The sequence below is a fragment of the Schizophyllum commune genome, assembly GCF_000143185.2.
Source record: "Schizophyllum commune H4-8 unplaced genomic scaffold SCHCOscaffold_2, whole genome shotgun sequence".
Taxonomy (NCBI): Eukaryota; Fungi; Basidiomycota; class Agaricomycetes; order Agaricales; family Schizophyllaceae; genus Schizophyllum; species Schizophyllum commune.
Window position 1 is genome coordinate 3,550,616 of NW_026089539.1, and position 26,535 is coordinate 3,577,150.

Below are 26,535 nucleotides of genomic sequence, written 5' to 3' on the forward strand. Positions count from 1 at the left end.
GAGGTTGGTATTGGATGATATGTAAGTGGCCATCTCCGAGGAAAATAACGCGAGATGCCTTGGTGTGGTTGAGGAGGTGTATCGTAATTGGCGCAGACAAACGTGGCTTTCCAGACAAGCCTAGGGCCGGTGCTGCAAGTAGTCGGTGATAACCTCGCGCTAGAGTAATGGGCTCACGGGACCACCGACGAGGTACAGGTTACTTGCGGAAATGGACGCGCCACCTGCCTTGAAGTTCTTTTCCCTCCAGCGTGAGATGCGCTGCCGGACGAGAGTGGTCGCGACCAAAGAAAGCTGCAGTCGCCCAGGGTTAGAGCATCTTCGAGGCACACGCACACGAATGAAGTCCACGACCCATATAGGTAATACGGCCGACGCCGACATAACCCCCGAAAGACGAGTCCAGCCTGAGGGGAAGGGACATCCAAGGTGTCCAGAGTAAGGGCGAAAAAGTCAGGTCCGCGGTGAGGGTATTTCCAGCATGCGCCCGCCCTAGGTGAGAGACGAAAGGTGAGCTTGCCACATATTCGTTGTAGAAGGTCGCTGTTGGTGTCGAGGGGTCCGCAGCACCAATGATTCGCCACGCTCTTGCGTAAATACGCTCGAGGATCGAATCGAAAGGGTCTTTGTGAGTAAGTGGAAGGCCCAATGGTACGCCCGAGAAAGGCGCGGGGTGGATATTCGAATGAGTGCCTACGCCTCAAATATGCCCAGCAGCAGTGTCCGTATTGATTCCTCCAATGTCCGTCATCGGGGTCGCCTGTTTGTCGGCGTGCGTATACTGGGGAGGTCGAGAGACCTCAAGGGGTACAAAGACCGGCTTGCGTGCATCGAAGAAGGTCGACAGAGTGGCCCGACCACGGACGAGACGAGTGGAGGCCAACTCTTGCCACTTGAGAAGACGTCGCTTCCTAGACGAAAGCGACGACATGGCGGAGCTCTATCTCGCCTTGGGATGCGCTATCAAGTTTCTAGGAGAGTTGAGCAGCAGCGGAATCAATGCCAACCGTTCCCCGGGACGTCGGTGTCGCGACTTGCGCCACTATCGCTGCACTAGGACGACGTACCAGGATCCAATGAATTCGAGGTGGACTGCAGCTGTCGAAGGGGATCGCTCTTCTGTTGTGGGTGCAAGGAACAAGCCCTTCCAAGTCGCCTTGAACCTTGGGCCGCCGCGTCCGGAAGTACCGACGAAGGGGTCGGTATGATTCGTCGGCACGACGCGCGATGTTCCGGAGTCGATCTGAATGAAAAACGCGTGATCGCGAGCGCGGGGGGCGCGCCAGCCGCAGATTGCGCAGTCGTTCGCTTGGCCGCCGTCAGGGCGCGACAGCGGCGACGTCGCTCGCCCGCTCGTCGAGGAGTGGCGCTCTCCGCGTCGGAGGTGATCTACGGGATGCGAGCAGCGTACCGGCGGGCCCCGCGCCGCGCTAGAGGCCCGCGGGGCCTCTGCCCATGGGCCCGGAGGCGGTATAGGGCGCATCGTGGTCAGGAACGGCACGCGCATCTGCCAGAGGCCGCGTTATCTGGATCGGGGCGGCGCACAAGACGTCAGGAGCGTCAAATTCGATTGCATAAACCATGTGCCCGGCGTTCCTGGCGCGGGCGGCCCATTTACACTCCCCCCCCGCGCGATCGCAGGTCCCTCTTCACCCTCCGTTTGCCACCGCGGACCAGCCAACGACACCCGCATCTACACCCCGCACCCTCGTCAGCCCCGTCCAGCGCCTGCGTATCGGAAATCATGCAGTTTGCACGCCTCTTTGCTGCTGTCGCGCTCATGGTCGCCGCTTCGGTTGTTGCCGCACCGGTGTGTGATCAACTGCGAGCAGTGGACTTCTTCAGCTCAACGTCTATTTCCCCAGATCCCCGACACTTTGGAAGCAGCTGGCTGCCCCGGCTGCAGCGACTGGTAGAAGGCAGCCCCTCTACCTGAAGAAATAACGAGTCATGACGCGAGAGATGTGATCGACGCGTCTCCTTGCTCGTATGTGTCGATCTTCCTGTGAACAGAATCAACATCTCACCCATACCACCCGCAGTCCGAATCCATTATTCATTGTTCATGCACACATACATTCGTCCTTCCTTCTACACATTGTACAGACCAAGCCCGCCCACCCCGCCGGCAGGGCGCTGAGGCGGCGGCTGGGGTCAGTCTATACATTATTCCTCTTACCCTTCGCCATCGTCGTGGCGAAGTGTTGTTTTCGGCTACGTTCTGCTGTCTACATAGTACAGGTCTCATTGCGATAGCACACTGGTTACAGTTTGTTCTTTGTTGATGCTTTCTGCCTGTCTGGACTGCCTATCACTGATGGAAGCGGGAGAAGGAAGGTACGCGCAATGGACGTCGCGAAGGGTGATGTGTGTGCTACGCTGTACGCGGGATCTCACGCATGACGGGGTCAGCGTAATTGACGTGGACCAGACTTGGATAGAAGGTGCTCGTGACTAGCGACGACGAGTAGATGCTTGACGACTTGCTGGACTTTGTTCAGGAATTCCGGAGGCAACACCGACACACTCGGGCTTTTCATTATGGGGAGCGCGCAGTCTTGTATTAAGCAGCCTGCGTCTGTGGGGCCTTTTGCAGCATGAACATGGGGACGTAAGACGCAATGACGGCGCAGGCACACAGGCTGTAGAGCGGGCGAGTCAGTGGGGAGATCACGAGGGGGAGCGCGATACACGCACACAACGTTCGACAAGCCGCTTGAGCCCTCCTTCGTGCGCATTGGGTGGCTGTTAAGGTACTGGTTCAAGCTGAGCAAAGCGATAGGCCAGCCGAGGTAGCTGATGAGGAGTTAGGGGTGGAGCTGGAGGGAGAGGGGAGATGGGGCGTACGGGTTGCGCGTGACGGCAATCAAGCCTGGGGGAGATAAGTCAGATTGAGCAAGCTGGAAGGAGGGGCTTCGCGCACCAGAAAGCATGACGCCAGCCTGGCCGAACAAGTCTGAGGGGGGTTAACGATGATAAAAGAGGAGCGCAACGAACGTTGCATACCACCGTTCTCAGAATACCATGTATGAGGCAGCCTGAAAGCTACATTAAATAGTTAAAAGCTGCTGTTTTCTTCGAGCTGATGCTACTGACGCGTCTCTAATGAGGCATCGCGAGGGTCGTCGCCTTTGTGCGTGTTGGACATGGCGGAGAACGTCAAGCCTGGGGATCGGACCGGTCCTCCGTTCATGCTTGTCACGATGTGTCACTGGTAAACTGTCACGTCTCGACGCGTCCGGACGCGCCTTCTAAACGCTCATCTTCTCATACACCCCATCTCTGAGAGCCCTATATACGCGAGCTTCGCAGCGCTCTACCTTGCAACGCGAAGTCCCGCGAAACGCAGCACCTTGCTTGACAACCACTGTCCACCTCTCGTCTACACACAACGTCTCACGCGACAACGACATGGCGGACCTACCACCAAGAAGACCCATCCGCCAGCCCCCTCCCCGATGGAAGCCAAACCCCAATCCGGCGTCAATAGACGTCCCAGGACTAGACACCACAGCCTCCGTAACAGATCAGATCGAGCAAATCGAGCAGCTGATCACACTCAAGCTGCAGGTGCGCTCTACGAACCCCTGAGGACTTTGCCCCCTACTGACCCATTCCTACTTCTGCACCCAACAGAACATAGACGAGAACTTTGCTACGATCCATAGCTTGTTGATGAACAAGATTCTACCTGCGATCAAGCGGTACGGGACCGCCACCGAACCGGCAAGGGAGGCTGCGAAGGTGGGTTTGCGTTCGCTGTAATGAAGTCAATAAAACTTACTTACACTTTAAACCACCTAGTTCTGGACCTCGTTCTACGAGCAGGCTGCGCAGATTCGCATCCCGGCATACGATGACTACGAGACGGTGCACGAAGATCCATCCGTACAGGCTGAATCCGAGGCCTCTGCGGCGCCTCCTCCCGTACCAGAGTCGCCGGCCCCGTCAGAGGGGTACGATGAACCCTCCACCTCCAGGGCGCCGCAGTCGCGATACGATCAGAGTATGGCGTCGACGGAGATGTCCTTTGCTCCCGCGCAGGCCGCCGTATCGTCCACTCCGGCGAGGCAGCGCGCGCAGATGGCCAATACGACACAGTCTACGGATAGTTCATGGGCTGCGTCGCTGGAGTCCCCGATGGTGCGCATGTCGCGGGACTTGCGTAGCTTGGCGGAGGAGGACGAACGTTCGCGCTTGAATGTTACGGCGACGCAGGAGCGGACGTTCATTCCTACCTCTGTCAAGGGGAAGGAGCGAGAAGAACCAATACTACGAAGCATTCTCCGGAACAAGACATATATGCCGGAATCGACGACGCCTGGCTTGTATGCCTCGCCATCGCGGTCACGACAGAAGATCAAGACGCCCATTCCTGCGCACCTCAACCCATTCACAAGCCGGAATCCGGAGCCGCAGAAGTGGAATGGTGTGGTGGACTTGGGACAGGCCGGGCTGGCTATACCACGGCGTGGCGAGCGAACCTATACTGCTGCCGATGACGACTCGGACGACGATGACCTGCCACCTGGGATGTCGCCGCCCGTCCTGATGTCTCCTGCGCGCGCACCGCGCTCAGTGCGAAGAACGCCGGGGAGGATGGCAGTGGATAGGATTACGCGCGATCTGGTCAGTGATGTCCAGCGCGCGGAGCGCGGGTACCAATATAGCTACCAGTACGAGAGCCGCACGGAGACGAGTGTGAGCTCGATGCCGTCGGTACCCTCGTCGCTGTCGCGATACCACCAGCAGCAAGAGTCGCAGTCCAGCGTGACGAACGACACAAGTCTGGAGAGCATGATGCAGCGCATGGAGGCGTACGACGACCAGCCGTATCAACAGCAGCAGCAGCAACACCAGCCCCAAAAAGAGCCACAAGACGAACTTGAAGAAGCCGAGACGTCCTTTGGGGATGTCGCTGGGCCCATCCCGCTCAACTTCCAGCGGCGCGGCGTGGACGACGACTCGGATTCGGATGACGACGACCTCATCGACGCGACTGTACAGCCCGGCGCGGCCTTCATGATGGCCTCCAACAATGCTGGCGACGACTCCTTTGACTCGATCTCCTCGCGCTCGTCATCAGATTCGATGGACGACGAGATGCCGCCGGATGCACTCGCGCAGCCCGTCCACCCCTTCGCGCGGCAGTGGGCAACGAGCGTGGACGACGATTCGGACTCGGACTCCTCGTCGGACGAGGGTGTGCGGGGGGATACGTCGACGCTGTTCGGGGCGCGTGCAGGTCCGCTCAATGTTAGGCAGTCGATTGGGCCGGATGGGAACTTGCGGATGCTTGGGGAGGAGCTGCTGGAGGATACGATTGGGTATGGGCAGGTGCCGGGGATGGTGCCGGAGAGTCCGTCACCTGCAGGGGAGTGGCCGATGCTGGGAAGACGAGGGATAGTGGACGAGTGATTGTTTATATACCTGCGTATCTGGATAGAACTTCACGAAACACTTAATGTAGCCAAATCGCTGGAGGAACCGCGTCTCCAGCAGCGACGGAAGTTGTAGACCCACCCCACGTGCGGCGACAGTTGCCATTTCGGTCCCTTGCTCTCGCGTCCATCACCCACGTACTCTTCGTACCTATACCCTCCTCGATACCTCTGCCAACGGGATACCCACCATGCAGTCCTCCCTGCGCACCCGCAAGTCGCAGGCGCCACCGCGCAAAGCGCAGCGCTCGGGTACCAAGCTGGGCAAGCCTGCCGTGCCCCGCGACCGCAAGTCGCGCGTCGACGACAAGATCAAGAAGCGCATGTCGATGCGCTATGCAGAGATCTCTGGGCCGACACCGGTGGGAGGGATCCCCGCGGTACCCAGCCTGCCCGCGGGCATGGGCGCGCCGCGCGCGTTCAGGGAGCAAGATGAACTGGTGCGTGAGCCGAAGGACAAGGCGGCGCAGGAGAAGCAGGCGAAGGAGGACGACAAGAAGATTTTGGACGATGATAACTTCGATGCGGATGCTTGTAAGCTGGGAGGGTGAGGGTGTCGGCCCGCGTAGTTGCTGATCGTCGATGCAGACCTCAAGTCGAAGCTGGCGAACTCGACGGAGGCGGAGATCAAGTCGTTGCAGTCTTCTTTGCGCCGCGCGCAGGGGGATATGGCGGTCGAGCTGCAGCGGAACGTGTTCAACAAGTGCGTGGTTTCGCTCGTGTGCACAATGCATATACTGATGCAACGTACAGCTACGCGGAGTTTGTGCAGATCTCGAAGGAAATATCTACACTTGAGAACGAAATGCTGGAGCTCAAAGAGTCCCTCTCGGAGTACAAGTCAATGCCGTCCCTTTTGCACATCCCCGACCCCTCCACAAATGGCTCGACCATGTCCACCTTCCGCCGATCCTCAGTCGCGGACCTGCGCATCATGTACTTCAACCAGATGCAGGCACTGCACGCGCAGATCGAAGGTTCTGCCAAGTTTGCACCGACGACACCAGGACGGCACGTCGTGAACGAGATGGATGGCGTGGCGGCGCTGAATGCGGCAACGTACAAGGTCGTGGGGAAGGTCAAGTTCGTCATTCTGGACGATCTTGTCCTGGTCGCACGCCGGAGACGACGAACAGCAGCTGCAGAGACGCGTGGAGGCAGCATCAGCGAGGGAAAGCTCGTTGCGGAGAAATGTTGGCCGTTGAACGAGATGATGGTCCTCGACACGAAGGATTCCCCGAGTAAGCGTTTCCCCAGTGTATTCACTCTGCACGAAGCTCACTTTCCTCTAGCTATGACGAACGTGTTCAAAATCCGACACGGCAAGGAAACCAATGTCTACCGCACGGATACACCAGCGGACAAGAAGGCATTGCTGTCCCAATTCCGTCAAGTTGCTGAGGAGTTGGCGGATAAGAGGCGAAAGGAGCGGGAAGGCGAGCATGAGAGGCGAAAGAGTATGTGGACTGGGGCAGACGTACGTACACTGGTCTTCCAAGTTGCTACACATTGACTCTTCATCATACAGCGGTCATCCATGGCTTTTAACCCCGACCGCCTACCACCCATGAACGACTGGATGGCGGACCTCGCGCGCAATGCTGGTGTGAACGTTGGGTCTTCCGCGAACGACAAATCAGAACGCGACGGCCGATGGGTGGGCGAATGGGCGGATGAGTTGACCGTCGCCATCGCGCTGAGGGAATGGGAGAAGGCAGTGACATTGGTTGAGCAAGGTAAGCTTCTCTAAAACCCGTTATGCTTCCCAGCTGACCAGACCTAGGCAAGGCGAAGTCGTCCATGATGCCTTCGTTGGCAACGAAGCTACCCATCCTGTCTTCCCAGCTTACTTCTGCGCTGCTTCAATCCCTTTCTATGCCCTCAAACCGCAAGTCTACCGTGATCGCCCTCATATCGTGGCTTCTGCGCTTGGAGGCCGGCCCGGCTGCGCGGTCGACCTTCTTGAATATGCGCACGCAGGTGTTGCGTTCGTTGGTCCGCAAGATACCCTTCGAGGGCCATGTCGGTGCCTATGTTGGAGATCTCGCAGTCGTGACCTTCACTGCGATCAAGCATACGGCAGACTGGTTCTTGGCGAGCTTCAAAGACAATGAGGCGGCTAGCGGTACGTCGTACCACTAGAAACTACATCGTAGGTCTTGATTTTCCCGACAGCGTTCATCGAATGGGCGAGGCACCAAATCGAGGGCTACGCCGAGGCGTTCAGGAAACAGGTCTACAGCCCGGACGTCGAGCGAAAGGTTGTAGATGAGTGCATGACCATCACGTACTCGCAAAGTCGAAAGGTATGTCCCTCCTAGTGCGCGCAGCATAGGTGCTGACCTCATTGAACTAGCTATTGCAAGAATACGGTCTCGACTTTCGATTCCTCTTCGATGATTTATTGCTTGAGCATCCTCGGGAAACTGGCAGCGTTAAACCTATACCAGCCCACTTCGCCTTTCATGCGCGACACACGAAAGGCTCTGAGGCTTCCCTCACCCCTTCATCGACGCCAAATACCCGATCGCCGGCGACATCAGCTATGACATTGCCGGACGACGTACCCGACGTGCCAGCCCTACCGCCCACATCGCGCTCGAGGTCGGGCAGTGTCGCCGCACCTCGTCCGATGCCAGGGGGATTGTCGAACACATCGTCACCCGTGCCGACATCTTCGCGCAGGACACCAGTGTCGTCGGCAGGCTCGACCACGCCTGGCGCGTATAGGCCAACAACGCCGGGGTCCACCCGCAGCGGGGGCGTGCCGCAAACCCCGCCTAGGGAGCGGCGGGGTGTGCGCACGCCGGCGCCGCCTCCGCCGCGTTCGACGCAGCGGCCTTCGAGCTCTGCGCATCGGGCAGTTGCGCAGCATGATGGGATGATCTGATAGACAAGGCGAGGACGAGGTTTAGACGTGGACTTGCACGGACAGTATACTGTAGCACTAACTCTTCGCGCGTCATGTACATTAAAACTGGTAGGCATCTATGGACTTCTTTGTTTCTGTCTGTGCTAAGTCCGTCCTTGATAGCTCTCTGCTTACTCGGGGACTAAATATGCTTGTGAGTGCGCGCCATCGTCAAGATGCGAAGGATTGCTTACTAGGAGGATAGTCGATGTTATCCATATAGAATGCCCTGTCAGCGCGGGTGGGATCCATGTCTGCGACAGTCCCGCCGTGGCCGAACCAGTGGAAGCGGTTGCGGGTTCCATCGAGTGGCTCGTACGAGTAGTCCTCCCACCGAGGGTGCTCGAGGGCGCGAACGATATGCAAGCTAGACCCTGAACGCGGCTTCGCTCAGCTTTCGATGCTTTTGATCCCTGAGGAACCTATTCTTACCGGGCCACAGTGCGCGAATGCGACCATTAGCTTCGCGATTTTTGTACCACGACTTGCACGAGTCGACGTAGACTGTTGTCGGGAAGAATGCCTGACATGTGGTAAGTTCACACGTCACTACTGTTGATGAACCGAACCCACCTCCAGATATTCGTCGAAGTCGTTCACCGCCTCCTTTTTGACATCCATACTCTTCAGACGCTCGCGCTGCAGCTTCGCCGTTGCCTTCACTGCGTAGTCGACCTGCTTCTCAAGGACGAGGACCAACGATCCTGCGCCAGGAGCACCGTTGGGGCCGAAGGACTGGAACCAGTTGGGGAAGCCGTCGACGGTGAGACCTAGGTACGTTTGGGGATACGGCTCGTATTTCTCCGAGAGATCGACGCCTCCTCTGCCGATGAGAGGGAAATCGAGCTTGCAGGTGGTGTCGTAACCCGTCGCACAGACAATGATATCGAGAGGAATCGTCTGGCCATCTTCAGTGATGACAGCGTCCTTGGTGACGCATTGGATGCCGAATGGCACGAAGTCGACCTGCCCCTCAGGTGAGCTGGATAGTAGAATGGCAGGCAATGGGACTAACATTGTCCTCGCACAGAGCTTCCAGGTAGCCGGGGCCTGGCGTCGGCCTACGACACGAGACTCCGAACTCGGGGATCACTGCCGCCGAGTCAGTGCTGAACCACCCTCACGACTGCGCGGCATGCTTGCTCACGATGGTCAGCGATCCACGGCTTCTTCTCCAATCGCTTCTTCGTCACCTCCGTCAGCTGCTCGCGCATCTGTACTTGGACTTCGCTGTCTCGCAGCACCATCTTGAAGGCACTCTTAAGCGTAGTGAGTAGGGAGTACAGCAAGAGGCGATCCAGCTTACATTGACCTCCCTTTCTAGGTCGCGCCTGAACTTGCGATACTCTTCTGCGTCATGAAACTTGCGCTTGTCTTCGTCGCTGAACGTATCTGCACCAGGCTCAAGTCGGGAAGACCGTCACACGACGAGTAGATTCACTCACAGTTGTCGCAGGCCGCTTGACCGGTCAAGTTCTGGAGTACGCTCGCGCCGAAGGAACCCGTCACCCAGGTCTTGCCACGCGCGAAGTTTACGAGTTTGTCGACGTGAGGCTGCAGGGCTGGAACAATCTGGAGCGCGGATGATCCCTACTTGGAGTTAGCCATGCGAAACCCGCAGACTGAACAGTCGCACTTACAGTACCTATCACTCCAACCCTTTTGTTTGCCCACCCTTTCACGCTTTGCTCCCAGGTCGTATCTGCAAGGCCTGTTTCCCATTGGGCGCTGTGTATCACGGGCCCGCCAAATGCTCGCAGGCCACTTATATCGGGCCAAGACCAGCGTCTCAACATTCCGACAGCCGTGAAGAGCACGTCCGCGACGTCACGTATCTTGGCCCCGTCGGGACCTTGGAACGTGAGTAACCACTTGCCTGACTCATCTGACCATTCCGCGCGAACAAGGCGGTGGCGAAGCTTGATGTAGGGCATGAGCTTCCACTTGTCAACAATGTGCTCGAGGTATGCGCCGACTTCTGCCCCAGAGGCATAGTACTGAGACCAGTCCGGCTGAAAACATGTTAGATGGTGCAACTCATGCTCATGCAATACACTTACATTATGATCAAAGGTCGGTTGATACTGTATCCCTTCAGTTGCGAACTAATGGGACTATAGGGCATCAGAAACGTACTGCATGACCTGGGACTTTGGAAGTCCTGTAGTTAGTAAGGGGCCACGGTAACGCCTCACGGGGCACTCACTGTCACAAGCAAGCCCCGGATATTTATGGGTGTACCAGGTCCCACCGACACCCGCGTTCGCTTCGTAGATCTTGAGGTCAAGATTCTGGATGTGCTGGCGGAAACTCCCAGACACGGTAAGTACGACCCTCGATCTCTTGACTCTGAGTGATCATGCGTACCGAATTCCGGCAATGATGCCAGAGTATCCTGCGCCGATGACAACGACTACACTGTCCTCAGTCTCCACATACAGCGAAAATCCCTCGGGTGCAGGTCACCTTTCATGCGACGAGGCTCATCAACAGCAAAATTGCCCATACGGAAGCCAGAGCTGTTCTGTGCGAGCGCGACTCCATCTCGGTTAGGCGAGGCACCGTGCGCACTTGCGACAGTGTGCATGATGAGGATGCAAGATGGACCCTTGCGCTTGCTATCCTTTGAGCTTTATACCTCGCCTCACGGTGCGATACTCGGTATTACGTCGCAGTCTAGTCCGCCCTAAAGACGAGAGTGACAGATGGATAGAACATTTGGCTGGATTGCGCCGCTAGATCGTATCAAGGTGGCGGTCTAGTGTAAGGTATCGCCATCTACAGCCGACTGTCGTGTACACGAGCTTTGAATGCTTATACCTGACCGGGTCGAACGGTTACCGATAAGGTCGCCCTTCTTGGTAGGTGAACGACGATCCACGACTCACTCTGGCACTAGCGAAGATCGTGATCACTGCACTTTCTTTCTACGAAGAGCGGCTACTTACCTGGAGGAACATCGATGTTATCCAGATAGAAGGCTTTGTTACCGGCAGGGTCCATGTCCGCTCCAGTCGCGCCATTACCAAGCCAATAAAACCGATTTCGATCCATCTTCTCGAGGGGCTCATACGAAAAGTCTTCCCAGCGAGGGTGCTCAAGAGCTCGCACGAAGTGGAGCGTCGATCCTTCGTCCCGGCGGGAAGACTTAGCTGGCGCACAACGGTTCATCATGCAGGGGCTTACCTGGCCACAGCGCCCAGATACGGCCCTCGGCTTTGCCATTCTTGTACCATGACTTACACGTCTCACTGAACACGCTATTCGGAAAGAAGGCCTGCAGCTGCAGTTAGACACTACCTTCCCGCGTGTTCGTGAGCCTTACCTCGAGGTATTCATCGAAGTCATCCACTGCTTCTTTCTTGACATCCAGGCTCTTCAGCCGCTCCCGCTGGAGCTTTGCCGTCGCCTTCACAGCGTACCCAATCTGCGCCTCGATAGTGGCAGTCAGTGATCCCGACCCGCCGCCTGAGTTGGGACCGAAAGACTGGAACCAATTCGGGAAGCCGTCGACTGCAACAGCGAGATAAGTCCTGGGATGCGGCGTGTACTTATCCTTCAAGTCGACGCCGCCTTTGCCGATGAAAGGGAACCCAAGCTGGAAAGACGTATCGTAGCCCGTGGCGCAGATCAGGATGTCCAAGTTTATCTCTGTTCCATCCTCGGTAACGACACCGTTCTCGGTGACACGCTTGATCGGCGACGCGACGAAGTCAACCTGGGACGAGCGTGAGGAATATAAGTGGTTCTGAAGGATATTTGCGGACGTTATCCTCGCACAACGCCTCGAGATAACCAGGACCAGGCGTGAGCCTGCGACAACCCAGGCCGAATTCGGGTATTACTATTGCTTGGTAAGTACATCATACCCGAGCGACGAAGCGACGAACTGACGATGCTTAGCTATCCAGGGCTTCTTCGCAAGCTTCCTTTCCATGATCTCTCTCAACTCCTTGCGGCCCACGAGTTGGCCTTCGCTTCCTCGCAAAGTCGCCGCATAGGCTGCCTATACGATAGATGAAGCCCACGCAGCCATCACTTCCGTATAATAGCTTACATTGCTCTCCATCTCCATGCCGCGTCTGAACTGCATGTATTGCACTGGGTCCTGGAAGCGTTCCTTATCCGCTTGCGTGAACTCATCTATGACGGAAGGTAAGCGATTGTTGAGCATCCGATTGTGAAGGCTTACAGTTGTCGCAAGCCTGGGTTCCCGCTAACGCTTGCAATGTGTTCGAAGCGAAAGTGCCCGAGATCCAGGTCTTGCCGCGGACGAAGTTGACGAGCTTGCCAACGCGAGGTTGCAGCGCCGGTACAATCTGTATGCCCGACGAACCCTGCAACAAGGTGAGCCAATTGCTACGCGTCACGCTTATCGGTCACCGACCACGCCAATAACGCCGACACGCTTGTCGCCCCAGTTCTTGACGCTATCCTCCCAGGTCTCCGCGCCATCAACAGTCTCCCACTGCGCACTGTGGATTACAGGCCCCTTGAACGTGCGTAGACCCTCTATGTCAGGCCAGGACCAGCGACTGAGCATACCAAAGCCGGTGAAGAGCACATCTGCGGTGTCCTGAAACTCAATCGCATCCTCGGGTTTGGCGTTGTCCTTGCCGGCCTGCTCCTGCACGACGCGGATGGTGAGCATCCACTTTCCTTTGGCCTCGTCCCATTGCGCATGCACGAGCCGATGGCGAAGTTTGATATACGGCATGAGCTTCCACTTCTCTACCATGTTCTCGATGTGCTCGCGGATCTCGGGACCGGGTACGTAGAATTTGGACCAATTGGGCTATGTGGCCGAGCTTATCAGAAGCATTTTGGCCAAAGAGATATCCACGTACGTTAGGCGCAAAGGTGGGTTGATACCGGAAGGAATTCAGCACTTGTGCAACGATGATTCTGATACTCTGTAGGACGTACCACATGGCTGGGAACTACGCAAGAACTATGAGCACCAGCACAATGGAGGTTCTTGCTTGACTTACTATCGCACGCCAGACCGGGATATTTATTGCTGTACCAGGTCCCGCCGACCCCCGCGTTGGCATCATATATCGTTAAGTCAAGATTGGGAATATATTGACGAAAGCTATATCCCAGCGTGGTGACTAAAGCGACAGCCTTGACAGCGCGTCAGTGACTCACCGAATGCCTGCTATCACCCCAGAATATCCTGCGCCAATGACAACCACTGGTTTGTGTCAGCCCAACGGCGACCTCGAGCTAAGCAGACCCTGACCTTTCATAGGACGCGGGTCGTCGATGGCGAAATTGCCCAGTTGGAAAGGCGTGTCTTCAGCGACAGCTTCCTCGCGATCAACGGAAGCCAGAGGTACGCCTTCTCTGTTACCCATGATGGCGACTGATGAACGACCTTCACTCCTTGCACTTGACGCCCTGTCCCTTTATATGTGATAGCAGCACAATAGGTGGGTCGGACTTCCGCTCGTTCCCATCTACCACGCCTGATGATACGAACCGGAGTAGTTGCGGGCTCCCACCCTTCCTCTTCTATTGCGTCTGATTCCAACCTGATTCAGTGTATTGAAGGGCGGGGAGGAGGCCCAGGCCTTGTACAAGTAGGCCCTTTGGACGTGGTCACGATGGCTACAGGCGTGAACAGGGGTTCGCGATGGAGGGTGTTCGCAGCTGGTCAAGTGGTGTTTGTGGAGAAGGTCCCAGAGCCGAATGTTCTGCTTGGTCGACTGCCATTCATGTAGCGCAATACTTATCGGAAGCGCATTGTCCGAGTTGATCGGGTTCAATACGATACAAGGGCGAACTACCGGACAGGTGGGGACGAGGCTACCAGTACTGTTCTGCATGTGGCATCCCAAGCCCATCTACTTGGGTACTTTGGCACGTCGTGAGCAGCCGCGCCTTCGAGAGAAGCGTATGCTCACCTGGAGGGACGTCGATTTTATCCAGGTAAAAGGCCTTATGACCGACAGGGTCCATGTCTGACACGGTCGCCCCATTACCCATCCAGAAAAAGCGATTAGTGGTCGTCTTCTCCAGTGGCTCATAAGTGTAGTCCTCCCATCGAGGACGCTCAAGCGCTCGAAGCATGTGCAATGTCGACCCTTCAGAACGGCGTCAGATACATGATCAAATAAAGTTGGAATATACTTGCCTGGCCATAAGCCCCAGATGCGGCCATCCGTGTTGCGATTCTTATACCACGACTTGCAATGCTCGCTGTAGACCGTCTTGGGGAACAACGCCTATGCGTACCGCAGATCAGTCTAGGACTACGTCAGGTCAGCTAGCCGCATGACTTCACCTCTATATACGCGTCGAAGTCGTCAACCGCTTCCTTCTTAGCGTCCATGCTCTTCAGCCGCTCCAGCTGCAGTTTCTGCGTCGCCTTGACCGCGTACATGACTTGCGCCTCGATGGTATTCATGACCGACCCCGATCCAGAAGCAGAGTTGGGGCCAAGCGACTGAAACCAGTTCGGGAAGCCGTCGACAGCCATCGAGAGGTACGTCTTGGGGTACGGCGTGTACTTGTCCCTCAAGTCGACGCCGTTTTTGCCGATGATGGGGATGCCAGGGTGACACGACGAGTCGTAGCCGGTGGCGCAAATGAGGATGTCGAGGTCGATCTGTTGGCCATCCTGGGTGACAAGACCATTCTCGTTTACCCGTGCGATCGGAGACGATACGAAATCGACCTGGGGTGCCGGTTTAAGTAGTGCCTGCCTCGACAGCGTCGCTGCTCACGTTATCCTCGCAGAGCGCTTCCAGATAACCAGGACATGGAGTGAGTCGACGACACCCAGGGCTGAACTCGGGTATCACTGACGGTCGGTCAATAGTGTTCGATGGGATGAGACGAATGAACGCACGACTGTCAGCTATCCATGGCTTCTTGGCAAGCTTCCTTTTCGTAATTTCCTGTAGCTCTCGCATGCCCGCGACATGCGCTTCGGAGCCGCGCATCTTCGCGACCCAGGCTACCTGGAAATTTTTGGTCGTATACTGTTCTATACGAGAGAAAAACATACGACTCACACTGATCGCCGATTCGATCTCGCGTCTGAAGTTCAGGTATTCCTCTGGATTCCTAAGCCTCTCCTTGTCGGCTGCTGTGAATTCGTCTGTCAAAGAAATGAGCAGTTCAATATATATCGAGTATTGAGAAGCTTACAATTGCCGCAATCTTTCGTGCCCGCCAAAGCTTGTAATGTGCTAGCACCGAAGGCATTCGAGATCCAGGTCTTGCCACGGGCGAGGTTGACGAGTTTGCCAACGCGAGGCTGCAAGGCTGTGACGATCTGTATCGCAGACGAGCCCTGGATGAGCGGGGTGAGTCGCGTGCACGAGGTAAGGTCAATCGAGCACTGACCAGACCGACGACGCCGACGCGCTTTTCTCCCCAGTTTCGTACGCTCTCCTCCCATGTATCCCCACCTTCAGGCGTCTCCCACTGTGCGCTGTGAATTACGGGTCCCTTGAACGCCTGCAGGCCCTCAATGTCCGGCCAAGACCAGCGACTAAGCAGGCCAAAGCCGGTGAAGAGCACGTCCGCAGTGTCTTGAAACTGCACCGCCTCTTCGTGTTCCGTCTGCCCCTCCTTGACGCCCGGCAGCTCCGGCTCGACGCCGATAGTAAGAATCCACTTGCCCTTCTCATCGTCCCATTCCGCGCGCACCAGCCGATGGCGAAGCTTGATGAACGGTCTAAGCTTCCAGTGGTCGACCATGTACTCGACATGGGCGCGAATCTCGGGCCCGGAGACGTAGAACTTAGACCAGTCGGGCTGTCGGACGACGCGTGAGCCATAGACCAATCATAATGACGCTGGACATGCGTACATTGGGTGCGAATGTGGGTTGATACTGGGGAAAATGTATGTTCAGCCTCGCTGATAGTGCCTGCTAGTGCGCAATGAGCGACGTACTGCGTGACTGGCGACTGCAAGGCGACGTTGTCATTTCATCAGTATCAATTTCCCTCAGTGCCCACTCACCATCGCACGCAAGACCAGGATATTTGTTGCTGTACCACGTCCCACCCACCCCCGCGTTGGCCTCGTATATCGTCAAGTCGAGGTTCTGGATATACTGCCGAAAGCTGGGCGATCCGTGAGCGCAACGTTAATTCGTGCGCGCCAGCTCACGCACCGTATACCAGCGATGATACCAGAGTAGCCTGCGCCGATGACGACGACTGGGGTCTCGTCAGCTTAAAGGCAGGAAGATGCAGCACGTGATACGGACCTTTCATGGGGCGAGGGTCATCTATCGCGAAGTCGCCCAGTTGCAGAGCGGTGTCTTCACGAGCAACAGAAGGTGACTGGTCTCCTTGAGGTCGCGCTGATCCGTTGGCGTCACGGTCCATGATGGAGATTGAGGATCAGTCACGATAGCTTTACAACGTCGACACCTCATCCCTTTATACACGAGGGCGACTTCGCTCGCTATCGGCTAGGCCGCTGCTCATAGCCGCATCTATGACTCTCAATGAGGTCACATTGTTGGAAAGGGTGTCTCTATTCTCGTCCAGTCAAGCGCTGTTCGATAAGAAGACTTCACGGGTGTAAAGCTCCAGCTTCGGAACACAATGTCCGTGAGATTAGGTGTACATGTTCAAGAGGAACGACAGGTGTTCTGAGATAGTCAGTGAGCCTATGCACACATGCCGAAAGTTCAATAACGTACATTCTATATCCAAGTCGCCTGATACCACTTCACTATCCGCCCTCCTTCCGCAACTTCTTCGCCGCCTCCGCGAAGTCCCTCAACACATCGCACTCTTTGCTGCCCTCCTCGTTCGCCCGCGCGAGCCCGCGATAGAGCGCCTCAATTCCCAGGAACGTCTGCTGCACTTCGGGGCCGAGAATTGAGCTTTGGTTTTCTGCAGGCGGAATTGCTTCACCCGACGCAGAAGTACCACCTTCACGGTTGGACGGACTTTCTGAAGACTGCGCCCCGCCGACGAACTCGCCGACCTCCTTCATCTCGTAAATATGCCGGTACGCTTTGCTGATGCTCGCGGGCACCAGATCGATGGCGCGGTCGACGAGCGCGGGTTGTGAGTGCTCGAGCGCGTGGAGGAGAGCGGTGGTTGTAGCGGGCGAGTTGCGGTCGGCGGCTAGGTAAATGAGGTCAGCTGTCTAGGTAGAGTGTATGCGAAGATGCTCACCAAGGATCATCGTGTAGAAAAGGCCGATGAGGCCTTTGACGATACCCTATAGGAGAGCCAATGAGAGGCGGCTTCAGCCGTCATTTTGTGAAAGGACTTGCCGAGTGCGACATCTTTAGTGCGCTAGCCGCGCCGATGGACGCGTCTTGGCCCTTCAGTGCGAAGGGATTCAAGCCATACTTCTTCAGTAATTCGACGGTCTCGTCTAGATCTTGCTCGTCTTTCTCTTCCGCTGAGAGATATATTCCGGGGTTGAAAGTATCAGAGGGCGGCACGCCGATGATGGAACCATCGATGACAACGATGTTCGTCCCATCGAACACCTTTGCGATACCCCGCATCGTCGTCGGACCCATCGCATTGCAGTCCACGAACGTAGCTTTGCGAGTCAGCCCGGCAGAACGGTATGCAGAAGCGACGAGCTCAGCCACTCCTGAAGCTTCCTTGGTGGGGACGATGCTTAGGATAAGCGTCGCCCGGGATACGATGTCTGTGTATGACGCGTCCACCATACCAGCCTGGGCAGCGCGCTGACGGGTAGCAGGGGACCGGCCATCGAGGTTGGTGAGGATGGAGCCTGTACCGGAAGTATGAAGGCGGTGGGCGATCTTGGAGCCCATAGCCCCAGCGCCAAGGACGGCGATGGCAGGGAGAGACATGCCACAGATGAGACGACGAGGCTGGTAGTGATGGGAGGAGGACGCGAGAGGGGATTGTTGCGCTATCTGCTCTCACCGTCGTTGATCGCCGCCTCCCGAGTCAGACTGATCATTGCTGAAATTGGACCGATGGCGTGGCCAGCGGTCTGAGAACGCTAAAGCCTTGTGCGCTGGCAAGATGTAGACGTATTGCCGAGGGATATATTCTTGAGTGTCTATCGAGCTTTCTAGCACCCAAGGGCGAGTTCATGAAGGCAAGAGACAAGCTGGAGACGAGCGTTTAATCCAAGTTGAACTACCACGTGATAGGGATCAGGAGTGACGCATGCCGGCGGGCCGGATACCGCGTCCCCTGCTCCTCGTCCCGACCGACGTCCTCGACGTCGTCGTCGCCGTTATACAGATCCAAGAATGTGGGAGCGGACGTTGCAGGACCTCATCAGAGGTCTACGCGCAAACAAGAAGGATGAGAGCAAGTTCATCAACAAGGCGGTCGAGGAGATCAAGCGGGAAGTGCGCGAGGAGGACATGGAGCTTAAGGCGGGCGCCGTGCTGAAGCTCACATACGTGCGTTGCTGAACTATGCACGGGGGATGGATATCTGACCATCTACAGCTTGACATGCTTGGGTACGACATGAGCTGGGCCTCCTTCCATGTCGTCGAGGTTATGTCCTCGCCTCGGTTCCATCTCAAGTCGGTTGGGTACCTCGCAGCCACCCAGTCCTTTAACAAGGACACGGATGTGCTCATGCTCACCACAAACCTCCTCAAGAAGGTGTGTACGCCCGCTCAGCCAACATTGCACCTCCCAGTTACATTATTCGTCAGGACCTGACGTCGACGCCTGCAGACGTAGCCGTCACCCTTAACGGCGTATCCCATATCGCTACCCCTGAGCTCTCACGCGATCTCGCGCCTGAGCTAATTGCGATGCTCACGCACTCGCGTCCGCAAATCCGGAAACGCGCCGTCTTGGTCATGTACAAGGTCCTTCAGCAGTATCCCGCTGCGGCGCAGACGGCGTTGCCCCGTCTCAAAGATCGGCTGGAGGATCCGGATGGAGGTGCGTGGTACACAGTTACTGAGTATCATGGATACTGATTATACATATAGCTGTGGTAGCCGCCACAGTCAACGTACTCTGCGAACTGGCACGGAAGAGCCCCACCGACTATCTGAGCCTCGCGCCCCAGCTCTTCCACCTCCTCACGACCTCATCCAACAATTGGATGCTGATCAAGATCATCAAGCTCGTAGGGCGCTTATTCGCCCTACCATACTCGTACTGATCATTCATCCAGTTCGGGAGCATGATGCCATACGAACCCCGCCTGGTCAAGAAGCTCCAACCGCAGATCGTTGACCTCATCTCTACCACCCCCGCCATATCCCTTTTGTATGAATGTGTGCATACGTGTATCATTGGTGGGATGCTGCGCGGACATGCGGGCGACAACTTGGCAAGGACATGCGTCACGAAGTTGGCAGCGTTCATCCAGGATCCTGACCAGAATTGTATGTCCAGTCGAATTTTCTAAGCTTGCTCTGAGGCTGACTTTCGCGCAGTGAAATATATCGCACTTCTTGCGATGGTCAAGATCGTGCCTACACACCCTCATCTCGTCGCTGAATACCAGGATACCATCCTATCTAGCGTCAACGACCAGGACATCAGCATCCGAATGCGGGCATTGGATCTGGTCTCCGCCATGGTAAGCGTACATCTACACCTCATTCGACACTGGCTTATCCCCGCCCTCAGGCCGACGAAAGCAACCTCCAATCCATCGTTCAACAGATCCTCTCCCATCTCGTCCCTGAAAGCGTCACTGCCACCCAACCCACCGCCGCCCAAACCCTCGCCCGAATATCCACCGCCCCCGGCCGCCCCGCCACCCTCGCCTCACCCTCGCAGTCCGCCGCCTACCGCCTCGTGCTCTGCCAGCGCATCCTCAGCATGTGCTCCGCCAATATGTACGAGCACGTCGGCAACTTCGAGTGGTACCTCTCCGTGCTCGTCGACCTCGCGAACGTCGCGGGCGTGTCGGGCATCGGCGCGGAGGTGTGCGCGCAGCTGGTGGATGTGGTGGGGAGGGTGAGGGCCGTGCGGCGGTATGGGGTGAAGCTGATGGCGAGCCTCGTGATGGACGATACGATGTTGAGGAATGCGAAAGAGGAGGGGAGTTGTCCGGAGGTGCTGTGGGCGGCTGCGTGGATCTGTGGCGAGTATTGCAAGTGAGTGGTTCTGATCGTGACCTGTCCAGTCGCAGAGGTTAACACTCGGCCTCAGTGAAATGATGGACCCGCAAAAGCTCATCCCCTACCTTCTCCAACCCGAAATCACCCTCCTCCCACCCGACATCATGGCCATGTACATCCAAGCCGCCGTCAAGATCTTCGGCTTCTGGGCCGCCGAGCTCGCCGCCAACTGGGACAACGACGACCTGCCCGAGCTCCAAGCCACCGTCGACACCATCATCACCCGCGCCACCGACCTCGCCAGCAGCCCGCACGTCGAGGTGCAGGAGCGCGCCGCGGAGACGCTGCAGCTCTTCCAATTTATTCGCGCGGACCTGGGCTCGTTCACGCCCAAGTCTGAGTCCGCGTACGCGTTCGCGGCGGCAGAGGAAGATGGTGGGTTTGGCGCGCCTGCGGCGGCGGAGCCGCATTTCCCGAAGAGCCTGTACTTGATTCGACCGCTGTTCACTGAGCACGAGCTCAACCCGGTTGCGGCGGAGGCGCAGGCTGCGGTGCCGGTGCCGGAGGGTTTGGATCTGGACGCGTGGATCGTGCCACCGGTGGTGGAGATGGAAGAGGAAAAGCCGACGAAAAAGTCGGGGAAGAAGAGCAGCAAGAAAGAGGGCGGGAGCAGTAATAAGGGCAAGGAGAAGGCCGTGAACGGGAAGGGGAAGGGCAAGGCTACGAATGGTGACGCACTGATCCCGATTGAGGAGGTTCAGCCCGAAACGCCAGAAGAGAGGGCTGAGAGGGAACGGGTGAGTCTGTCGTCCGCTACGAACCAGGCAGGTTCTGACAGAATTCTTTTCTTAGAGGAAGGCCGAGCGTCTGGAACGCTTGAAGGACGACCCGTACTATATCATGGACAAGTCGTCAACAAAGTCACCCGCTCCCGACGATGTGGACGCCATCCCAGTTGTACAACTCGAGGGAATGCCCTCGCTGTTACCAGGTGCGGCACTGATCTCACATCATTCTGTTCATATTTCTGAAATACCATGTTCGCCATTAGACTCCCCCAATCCTACCCTCCCGTCGATGCGTCATGACCGAGAATCGCCTTCACCCTCACCTGTGCCCTTCGTCGTCGAGCGCGTAGGAGAGATGCCTCCGGGAGCGAAGCCACCCTCACGGCCATCCTCCACGGGTATCTCAACACCTCTAAGTGGCAGAGCGCAATCGCCCTTGGGTAGTTCGCCGCTCCTCAGTCGGGCCTTCGCTGATTCACCGCGACCTCCGTCGATGTCTCCGTATGCAGAGTATGAGGTACCGGAGGACGACGCGGCGGAGCCGAGCACGCCTCAGCCCATCAAGGTGACGAGGACGAAGAAGAAGGGGACGGGAACGAAGAAGAAGAAGAAGGATACGCAGGCGTAGATGTACATGTGTGGCATGCAATGGACAATAGGCAATGTGCTTACTCTCTGATGATGATAGACTTCTGCTGGCTGGCGATGCAGAAGAAGATCCCCGTCCCCATTCATTCTACCCGCCCCTCCACAACGTCGACAGACGTGGGATATCGGCTAGGTTGAAAAAATAAGGAGGGGCCGCCGAAGGAGGCGGCCAGTGAAAAATTATGTATATCCGACCCTACGACCGCGGGCGCCACCGCCGTGGGTTCGCGCGCACGAAGGCGCGGTACCCGACTGCGCATATTGGCAACGTTCATCCCGGGACCCGGAAGAGGGGTGTAGGTGCCCTCAACGAGACAGCGCGCCACAATGCAGAACCACAGCGCGAAGGCCGAGTCGAGCATCGCGACGACCGCCCGATGAGGGCACCTACGAGTCTGCGTGGACTGGGGACGAAAACCCCAGCCCGGGCGCAACGTCCCTGGCTGGACAGAAACGCCGCTCCGACGGGTTGGCCTCCCCGTCCTCAGGAGCTACTTAATTGAGTTGTTGTTGCGAGCGGATTGCCTCGGTTGTGCCCCGTCGAGAGTCCAGCTCGACGTGCCCATCGAAAGAGCGTAGGCAGCCTTGGCGCGCCCCGCCCGTGGCGCAATTGAGAGCTGGGGACCTTGACAGCATCTCGCCGGTCGTTGTCGACGTTGTCGATGTGTCGGCGTCGTTTCATTGGGATATACCCTCATTGCGTCTTGTCGCCATTGCCTAGTCGGCGCCACACTGATTTTGGTGTGATGAGTTCAGTGGCGTGTGTGAGGAATGAGGCGACGTACTTGGGAATACCCGGACTATTGCCTGCGAAGGCGCTGTCATTGGCTGAAGAGAGACGATGAGATGATGCCACATAATGGACAACGAGCGCAACACACTTTCTGGGTACAACGAGTCAGCAGAGAGGTGACCAGATGATGGGAAGATCACACACCTTGGTAAACCTTATCAGTTCGCGTTGCCACATTTCCCAGGTCCCTAGGGTCCAAGAGTCGACGCCATTGCCATATATCTTGCTGGCTAGTCATTGTCTCTTGTAGACGCCGAGAGAGTCGGTGTAGTCGGAAAAGTCGGAGTCGGATACATGGAGGACGTTAGAGAGAGAAAAGGTGGGGAGCGGCGGCGAAGGGTAGGGAAAGGGGGTGGCGACGGTGGGGGATGGTGGCGGTCAGAGGAAGAAAGGTGGTGGTGCTCAACTGCGGGCGCTCGCGCCTTATATTTGCTCGGACCTGGGTGGTTATGTAAGCGCGAGCAATTCAAACTCAGCGAAGCGCTATGACCTGCAAGAGAACAATAAACATCCTCAAAGGGGTTATGTTGTCATTTGAAATTCGACTCTTCGACAAAAGCTTCCATCATCTGGCGGCCGAAGGACTGCGCCACAATGCAGTGTCCATTCTGGGCATGCGTAGAATAGCAGCTCCTGAAAGAAGGGTCCGGGCAGGGATCTGCAATTCAACGGCGATGAATCTGGCTGACTTTCGGACGATGAGTCGTGAGTGCTGATCTGAGCGCAACTCACTGGCCTGAGAGAGAGCGTCACCAAGCTAGAGCAAGCGTTCAACCTCACAATCTCTCGTGTCTAAGGAGAGGACTCGTTCGACGCCGTAGCAAACACGGGGCGAAGAAATGAAATGCGGAACCAAACCGACACGGCAACTGCCGGCAGGCTGTTCAACCCGCGCCGCTCGTCGAAGTGCGGGCCACGAACTTCAAAGGACGGGCCCGGATGAAAGCGCATCCTCATTCATTCCAGCCAAATGTATTGCATTGCAGGACAGAGCGGAGATACAGTACATGGGTGCGAGCAGATGTTGCCAAGAGCGTGTACGATTGCGCGAAAACAAGGGAGGGTCCAGGTATATGGGTAACGATTAGATCCTGGCGAACCCATGCACAGAGTATGTATGCCATGAGCCGAGGGTAATACAGCATTCGCTCATCGATCGTCCTCGACGTGCTCGACAGAGTCCACGATCTCGTTCACGAACTCGAGCGTCACTCCTGGGATGATGCGCTCCGCTTCCGTGAATGCGCGCTGCAAAGCGCTCAACGCTATCCGCGCTTCTTGCGATGCGACGCGCGGGAAGAGCTGTGGAGTGTTAACGATGTCTTCTAAACAAACTAGTTCAGCCCGACTCACCGATGCTATCGCAGGCAAGATGACCGAATCCAGCATCGTCGTGTCCGCAACCTCATCGTCCTCCAACTGCACGCCCGAAAACTTGCCGTTCAAATTGTCCACCGCCTCATCGTCCACATACTGATCTCCATAATCATCATACTCATCCGAGGGTTCTCTCGGTGCATGCCCCGACTTCGCTGCCGCCGTCGGCGCATGTCGCACGGTCGACTGCGTATCGAACTTGCGTGACTGCGCCTGCGGTGGCAAAGGCGGCAGATCGCCCTTCGCTGTTGTCGACGAGGCTCGCGAAGACGTCGAGCCACCGACACCGCGCTGTGTAGCGACGCGGATGGAAGAAGAGTCAGACGCGCGCGATAGTTTGTCGTCGTTCTCCCATGTTAAGGGAGGGCCAGAGACTTGAATGTTGCTCTGTGACCGGCCGACGGTGCTCACATGGCGCACGGTACCGAAGTCCCAAAGGTCTTCGGGATCACCGCTCTGTGGGCTACAGAAGCTATGGGACAGGACACGACCAGTCGCAGGGGGTGGACTCACAGATCATTGACCATATCCTGCTCGTCTTCCTCTGCACGGCCACCGCCTTCGGCTTTCCATCGCTCGTGCCGTTCGATGAGTTCAGTCAGGTAGCTCGTCTTCTTCGCCATCCGGATGAACTTGTGCTTCAACAGCTCCTTGGCAGATGGTCGCTGTCATGTTGTCAGTTGGGGAGGTATCCCGGGTACGCCGTCAAACGTACGTCGCGAGGATCCCGCTGGAGACAGTACGACACGAACTCCCTGAATGATCTCGAGAAGTTGCCCTCCAAAGTCGGCGGAGGGTTCTTCGGAATAAGGAAAAGGACCTAAGGGGAGGGCCTATGAGCATCTGGGCCGCTCAATAGCTACCCCACACACCTTCATCGGATGGAGTTCGGCATACGGAGGTTCGCCCTTCGCCAGTTCAATGGCGGTGATACCCAAACTCCAGATGTCCGCCTTGTGATCGTATCCACTTTGCTTGATGACCTCAGGCGACATCCAGTACGGCGTCCCCACGAACGTATTCTTCTTCGCCGATAGCGTCCCCGAAAGCTGCCCCGACACGCCGAAATCGGCCAGCTTGACCTCCCCACCCGCGGAGAGCAACACGTTCGCCGCTGCCGAGGCACGTGAGAAATGGTTCCGCGGATGTCTGCACGCGACGCGTACCCTTTATGTCGCGGTGCAATTTCCCCTCAGTGTGGAGGTACTCTAGACCGCGCAACAGCTCGCGGAGGATGATGGCAATGTACTCCTCGCGGAAGACGCCGGGTTTCATCTGTAGGCGCGTTAGGAGGGGGAGCGACAGCCGCGCAGAGACGAGATCGGTACCAGATCTGAGCACGACCCGCCCGAGCAGAACCTGTGAGGTCGTCAGCGCGCTGCGACGCGGCGGTTTGGGGATAGGAAGACGCACTCCATGACAATCCATAGGTTGGAGCCCTTCAAGTACGAGCCATGGTATCTGTGCGGTCGTCAGCGAGAGTTCAATCGCGTGTACGGGCGACGCACTTGGTGACATGGGGCGAGTCCAGCTGCGAGAGGATCTGAATTTCCTGCTGGATATCCTCAATCTCGTCCTCCGCGCTCTCAAGGTCGATGATCTTGATCGCGACTGTCTTTTGGGTGCGCTTGTCGTAGCTGAGCCGAGCAAGGAGGGTGAGTGTCCGACTTGGCAGGAGTCGATGAGGACCCGCACCCTTTGTAGACCTCGCCAAAGGAGCCCTTGCCTAGAAGACAAGCGTCAGAAGCTGTACAGGATGGGAAGAATGGGTACACGCACCAATTCTGTCCTGCTTGACGTAGAGCTCCTCGGGGTCCTGGTTGCGCGTGTCCTGCATGCACGACGCGCATTCAGTCCATGCCGAGCACGCCACTATCGGATCCACGCACCATGTCGTATTCTTCGTTAGCACGCTCTGCTCAGATGTGTAGTATTCTCTGCTGCCGATTCGCGTCGCACAAGACAAGGTGTATAGCTAGCCGTGCGTCCGGCAAGATCCCTTTCGTTCGCGGTGTTGGCGTTCGTCGCGATGGGCGTGAGATGATGAGATGCGCGGATTCGTTCAAAGACGTGAACGGGGACGAGGACAAAGACAGGAGATGTGGTGGTCGATGACAAGCAATGCGGTGACCCAATTTATCGCGGTGCGGGTTACTGCCGTTGCCATGTGGCTGCCCCTTCGAAGGCTGGCCCAGGGCTTGATTGCATTTCGCCTGTTTCGATGACGCCCTTTGTTCGTCTGGTCTGGTACGCGGCTTCGTTCTTACACTTCCTCTAGGGAGGAAAAGACGAGGAATGCAATTCATAACAATATCACCGACTCTGATCTACGTATACAATCTACCGCCTAGGTCTTCCATCCCCCAATACACTGGATGGAAGGCCGCGAACTGTTCCTGTAAGTTGCGCATGATCCCATGAACGAGAAGGAGCCTGGGATGAACCTGCTCATCGTTAGAGATAACACGATTCGAGCAGGTCTGGGCTGGACTACGTTCATGTAAGTCCATATGCAGCTTACACTGGGCAGATGGCTAGCGATCTGTCAGGACAGGGCCAATG

The 26,535-nt window shown here is 56.9% G+C and overlaps 9 protein-coding genes across 9 annotated transcripts; 3 read left to right on the forward strand and 6 right to left on the reverse strand.

The window, feature by feature from the left end:
• Positions 1-700: 700 nt before the first annotated feature.
• Positions 701-1,782, reverse strand: SCHCODRAFT_02663686 (uncharacterized protein; the record flags this gene model as incomplete). The annotated part of the gene is made up of 3 exons (XM_003036989.2): positions 701-911; positions 1,068-1,389; positions 1,707-1,782. The coding sequence occupies 3 exons, from the start codon at positions 1,780-1,782 to the stop codon at positions 701-703; spliced, it is 609 nt and encodes a 202-aa protein (XP_003037035.1).
• A 658-nt stretch (positions 1,783-2,440) lies between these two features.
• On the reverse strand, positions 2,441-3,169 carry SCHCODRAFT_02613283 (uncharacterized protein). The gene is made up of 6 exons (XM_003036988.3): positions 3,097-3,169; positions 3,007-3,045; positions 2,924-2,956; positions 2,848-2,872; positions 2,698-2,796; positions 2,441-2,642 (listed from the first exon to the last, which is right to left on the reverse strand). The coding sequence occupies exons 1-6, from the start codon at positions 3,146-3,148 to the stop codon at positions 2,564-2,566; spliced, it is 327 nt and encodes a 108-aa protein (XP_003037034.1). The 5' UTR covers positions 3,149-3,169; the 3' UTR covers positions 2,441-2,563.
• A 242-nt stretch (positions 3,170-3,411) lies between these two features.
• On the forward strand, positions 3,412-5,418 carry SCHCODRAFT_02490142 (uncharacterized protein; the record flags this gene model as incomplete). The annotated part of the gene is made up of 3 exons (XM_003038346.2): positions 3,412-3,570; positions 3,637-3,744; positions 3,805-5,418. 3 exons carry the CDS (start codon positions 3,412-3,414, stop codon positions 5,416-5,418), a joined length of 1,881 nt encoding a protein of 626 aa, XP_003038392.1.
• Positions 5,419-5,555: 137 nt separating this feature from the next.
• Positions 5,556-8,458, forward strand: SCHCODRAFT_02613287 (uncharacterized protein). Its single transcript, XM_050344588.1, has 8 exons — positions 5,556-5,975; positions 6,030-6,144; positions 6,195-6,682; positions 6,734-6,918; positions 6,970-7,177; positions 7,225-7,566; positions 7,617-7,747; positions 7,798-8,458. The coding sequence occupies exons 1-8, from the start codon at positions 5,633-5,635 to the stop codon at positions 8,329-8,331; spliced, it is 2,346 nt and encodes a 781-aa protein (XP_050202498.1). The 5' UTR covers positions 5,556-5,632; the 3' UTR covers positions 8,332-8,458.
• Positions 8,459-8,523: 65 nt separating this feature from the next.
• On the reverse strand, positions 8,524-13,712 carry SCHCODRAFT_02486418 (FAD/NAD(P)-binding domain-containing protein; the record flags this gene model as incomplete). Its single annotated transcript, XM_050342857.1, has 25 exons — positions 8,524-8,726; positions 8,785-8,875; positions 8,926-9,318; positions 9,368-9,444; positions 9,500-9,611; positions 9,659-9,744; positions 9,798-9,942; positions 9,993-10,364; positions 10,413-10,436; positions 10,489-10,502; positions 10,559-10,662; positions 10,720-10,765; positions 10,792-10,922; positions 11,297-11,504; positions 11,539-11,629; positions 11,678-12,070; positions 12,120-12,196; positions 12,247-12,358; positions 12,410-12,495; positions 12,545-12,689; positions 12,740-13,147; positions 13,200-13,285; positions 13,344-13,447; positions 13,504-13,549; positions 13,598-13,712. 25 exons carry the CDS (start codon positions 13,710-13,712, stop codon positions 8,524-8,526), a joined length of 3,669 nt encoding a protein of 1,222 aa, XP_050202499.1.
• Positions 13,713-13,906: 194 nt separating this feature from the next.
• On the reverse strand, positions 13,907-16,717 carry SCHCODRAFT_02613297 (FAD/NAD(P)-binding domain-containing protein). Its single transcript, XM_003036986.2, has 14 exons — positions 16,583-16,717; positions 16,487-16,532; positions 16,333-16,436; positions 16,264-16,277; positions 16,178-16,201; positions 15,709-16,122; positions 15,511-15,655; positions 15,375-15,460; positions 15,209-15,320; positions 15,084-15,160; positions 14,642-15,034; positions 14,492-14,582; positions 14,262-14,441; positions 13,907-14,212 (listed from the first exon to the last, which is right to left on the reverse strand). The coding sequence occupies exons 1-14, from the start codon at positions 16,701-16,703 to the stop codon at positions 14,202-14,204; spliced, it is 1,818 nt and encodes a 605-aa protein (XP_003037032.1). The 5' UTR covers positions 16,704-16,717; the 3' UTR covers positions 13,907-14,201.
• A 121-nt stretch (positions 16,718-16,838) lies between these two features.
• SCHCODRAFT_02613301 (uncharacterized protein) lies at positions 16,839-18,415 on the reverse strand. The gene is made up of 5 exons (XM_050344589.1): positions 17,609-18,415; positions 17,508-17,553; positions 17,275-17,456; positions 17,024-17,219; positions 16,839-16,972 (listed from the first exon to the last, which is right to left on the reverse strand). The coding sequence occupies exons 1-4, from the start codon at positions 18,164-18,166 to the stop codon at positions 17,103-17,105; spliced, it is 903 nt and encodes a 300-aa protein (XP_050202500.1). The 5' UTR covers positions 18,167-18,415; the 3' UTR covers positions 16,839-16,972; positions 17,024-17,102.
• A 109-nt stretch (positions 18,416-18,524) lies between these two features.
• SCHCODRAFT_02613304 (Adaptor protein complex AP-3 delta subunit) lies at positions 18,525-21,881 on the forward strand. The gene is made up of 10 exons (XM_003038344.2): positions 18,525-18,733; positions 18,782-18,943; positions 18,997-19,231; positions 19,282-19,421; positions 19,470-19,683; positions 19,735-19,880; positions 19,931-20,403; positions 20,459-21,164; positions 21,220-21,358; positions 21,419-21,881. The coding sequence occupies exons 1-10, from the start codon at positions 18,578-18,580 to the stop codon at positions 21,781-21,783; spliced, it is 2,736 nt and encodes a 911-aa protein (XP_003038390.1). The 5' UTR covers positions 18,525-18,577; the 3' UTR covers positions 21,784-21,881.
• A 1,675-nt stretch (positions 21,882-23,556) lies between these two features.
• SCHCODRAFT_02613307 (Pkinase-domain-containing protein) lies at positions 23,557-26,102 on the reverse strand. The gene is made up of 12 exons (XM_003036984.2): positions 25,863-26,102; positions 25,753-25,804; positions 25,669-25,699; positions 25,482-25,610; positions 25,387-25,434; positions 25,302-25,332; positions 25,140-25,248; positions 24,846-25,087; positions 24,689-24,793; positions 24,487-24,638; positions 23,950-24,436; positions 23,557-23,898 (listed from the first exon to the last, which is right to left on the reverse strand). Exons 1-12 carry the CDS (start codon positions 25,863-25,865, stop codon positions 23,746-23,748), a joined length of 1,542 nt encoding a protein of 513 aa, XP_003037030.1. The 5' UTR covers positions 25,866-26,102; the 3' UTR covers positions 23,557-23,745.
• Between the last annotated feature and the right edge of the window lie 433 nt (positions 26,103-26,535).

Coding starts and splice junctions, on each gene's coding strand:
- SCHCODRAFT_02613283 (XM_003036988.3), bottom strand. CDS start 3,148: ATGTCCAACACGCACAAAGGCGACGACCCTCGCGATGCCTCATTAGAG. Junction 3,046..3,096: donor CGATGCCTCATTAGAGACGC/GTCAGTAGCATC, acceptor TATTTAATGTAG/CTTTCAGGCTGCCTCATACA. Junction 2,797..2,847: donor ATTGCCGTCACGCGCAACCC/GTACGCCCCATC, acceptor ACTCCTCATCAG/CTACCTCGGCTGGCCTATCG.
- SCHCODRAFT_02613287 (XM_050344588.1), top strand. CDS start 5,633: ATGCAGTCCTCCCTGCGCACCCGCAAGTCGCAGGCGCCACCGCGCAAA. Junction 5,976..6,029: donor TAACTTCGATGCGGATGCTT/GTAAGCTGGGAG, acceptor TCGTCGATGCAG/ACCTCAAGTCGAAGCTGGCG. Junction 7,567..7,616: donor AGACAATGAGGCGGCTAGCG/GTACGTCGTACC, acceptor TTTTCCCGACAG/CGTTCATCGAATGGGCGAGG.
- SCHCODRAFT_02613297 (XM_003036986.2), bottom strand. CDS start 16,703: ATGGACCGTGACGCCAACGGATCAGCGCGACCTCAAGGAGACCAGTCA. Junction 15,161..15,208: donor GCCATGGATAGCTGACAGTC/GTGCGTTCATTC, acceptor ACCGACCGTCAG/TGATACCCGAGTTCAGCCCT. Junction 14,442..14,491: donor CATCTGGGGCTTATGGCCAG/GCAAGTATATTC, acceptor GCCGTTCTGAAG/GGTCGACATTGCACATGCTT.
- SCHCODRAFT_02613301 (XM_050344589.1), bottom strand. CDS start 18,166: ATGTCTCTCCCTGCCATCGCCGTCCTTGGCGCTGGGGCTATGGGCTCC. Junction 17,457..17,507: donor TTTCTACACGATGATCCTTG/GTGAGCATCTTC, acceptor TCATTTACCTAG/CCGCCGACCGCAACTCGCCC. Junction 17,220..17,274: donor GGGCGCAGTCTTCAGAAAGT/CCGTCCAACCGT, acceptor TTCCGCCTGCAG/AAAACCAAAGCTCAATTCTC.
- SCHCODRAFT_02613304 (XM_003038344.2), top strand. CDS start 18,578: ATGTGGGAGCGGACGTTGCAGGACCTCATCAGAGGTCTACGCGCAAAC. Junction 19,881..19,930: donor TGGATCTGGTCTCCGCCATG/GTAAGCGTACAT, acceptor CCCCGCCCTCAG/GCCGACGAAAGCAACCTCCA. Junction 21,165..21,219: donor AGAGGGCTGAGAGGGAACGG/GTGAGTCTGTCG, acceptor TTCTTTTCTTAG/AGGAAGGCCGAGCGTCTGGA.
- SCHCODRAFT_02613307 (XM_003036984.2), bottom strand. Junction 25,611..25,668: donor TTTGGCGAGGTCTACAAAGG/GTGCGGGTCCTC, acceptor TGCTCGGCTCAG/CTACGACAAGCGCACCCAAA. Junction 25,088..25,139: donor ATTGCACCGCGACATAAAGG/GTACGCGTCGCG, acceptor GTGCCTCGGCAG/CGGCGAACGTGTTGCTCTCC.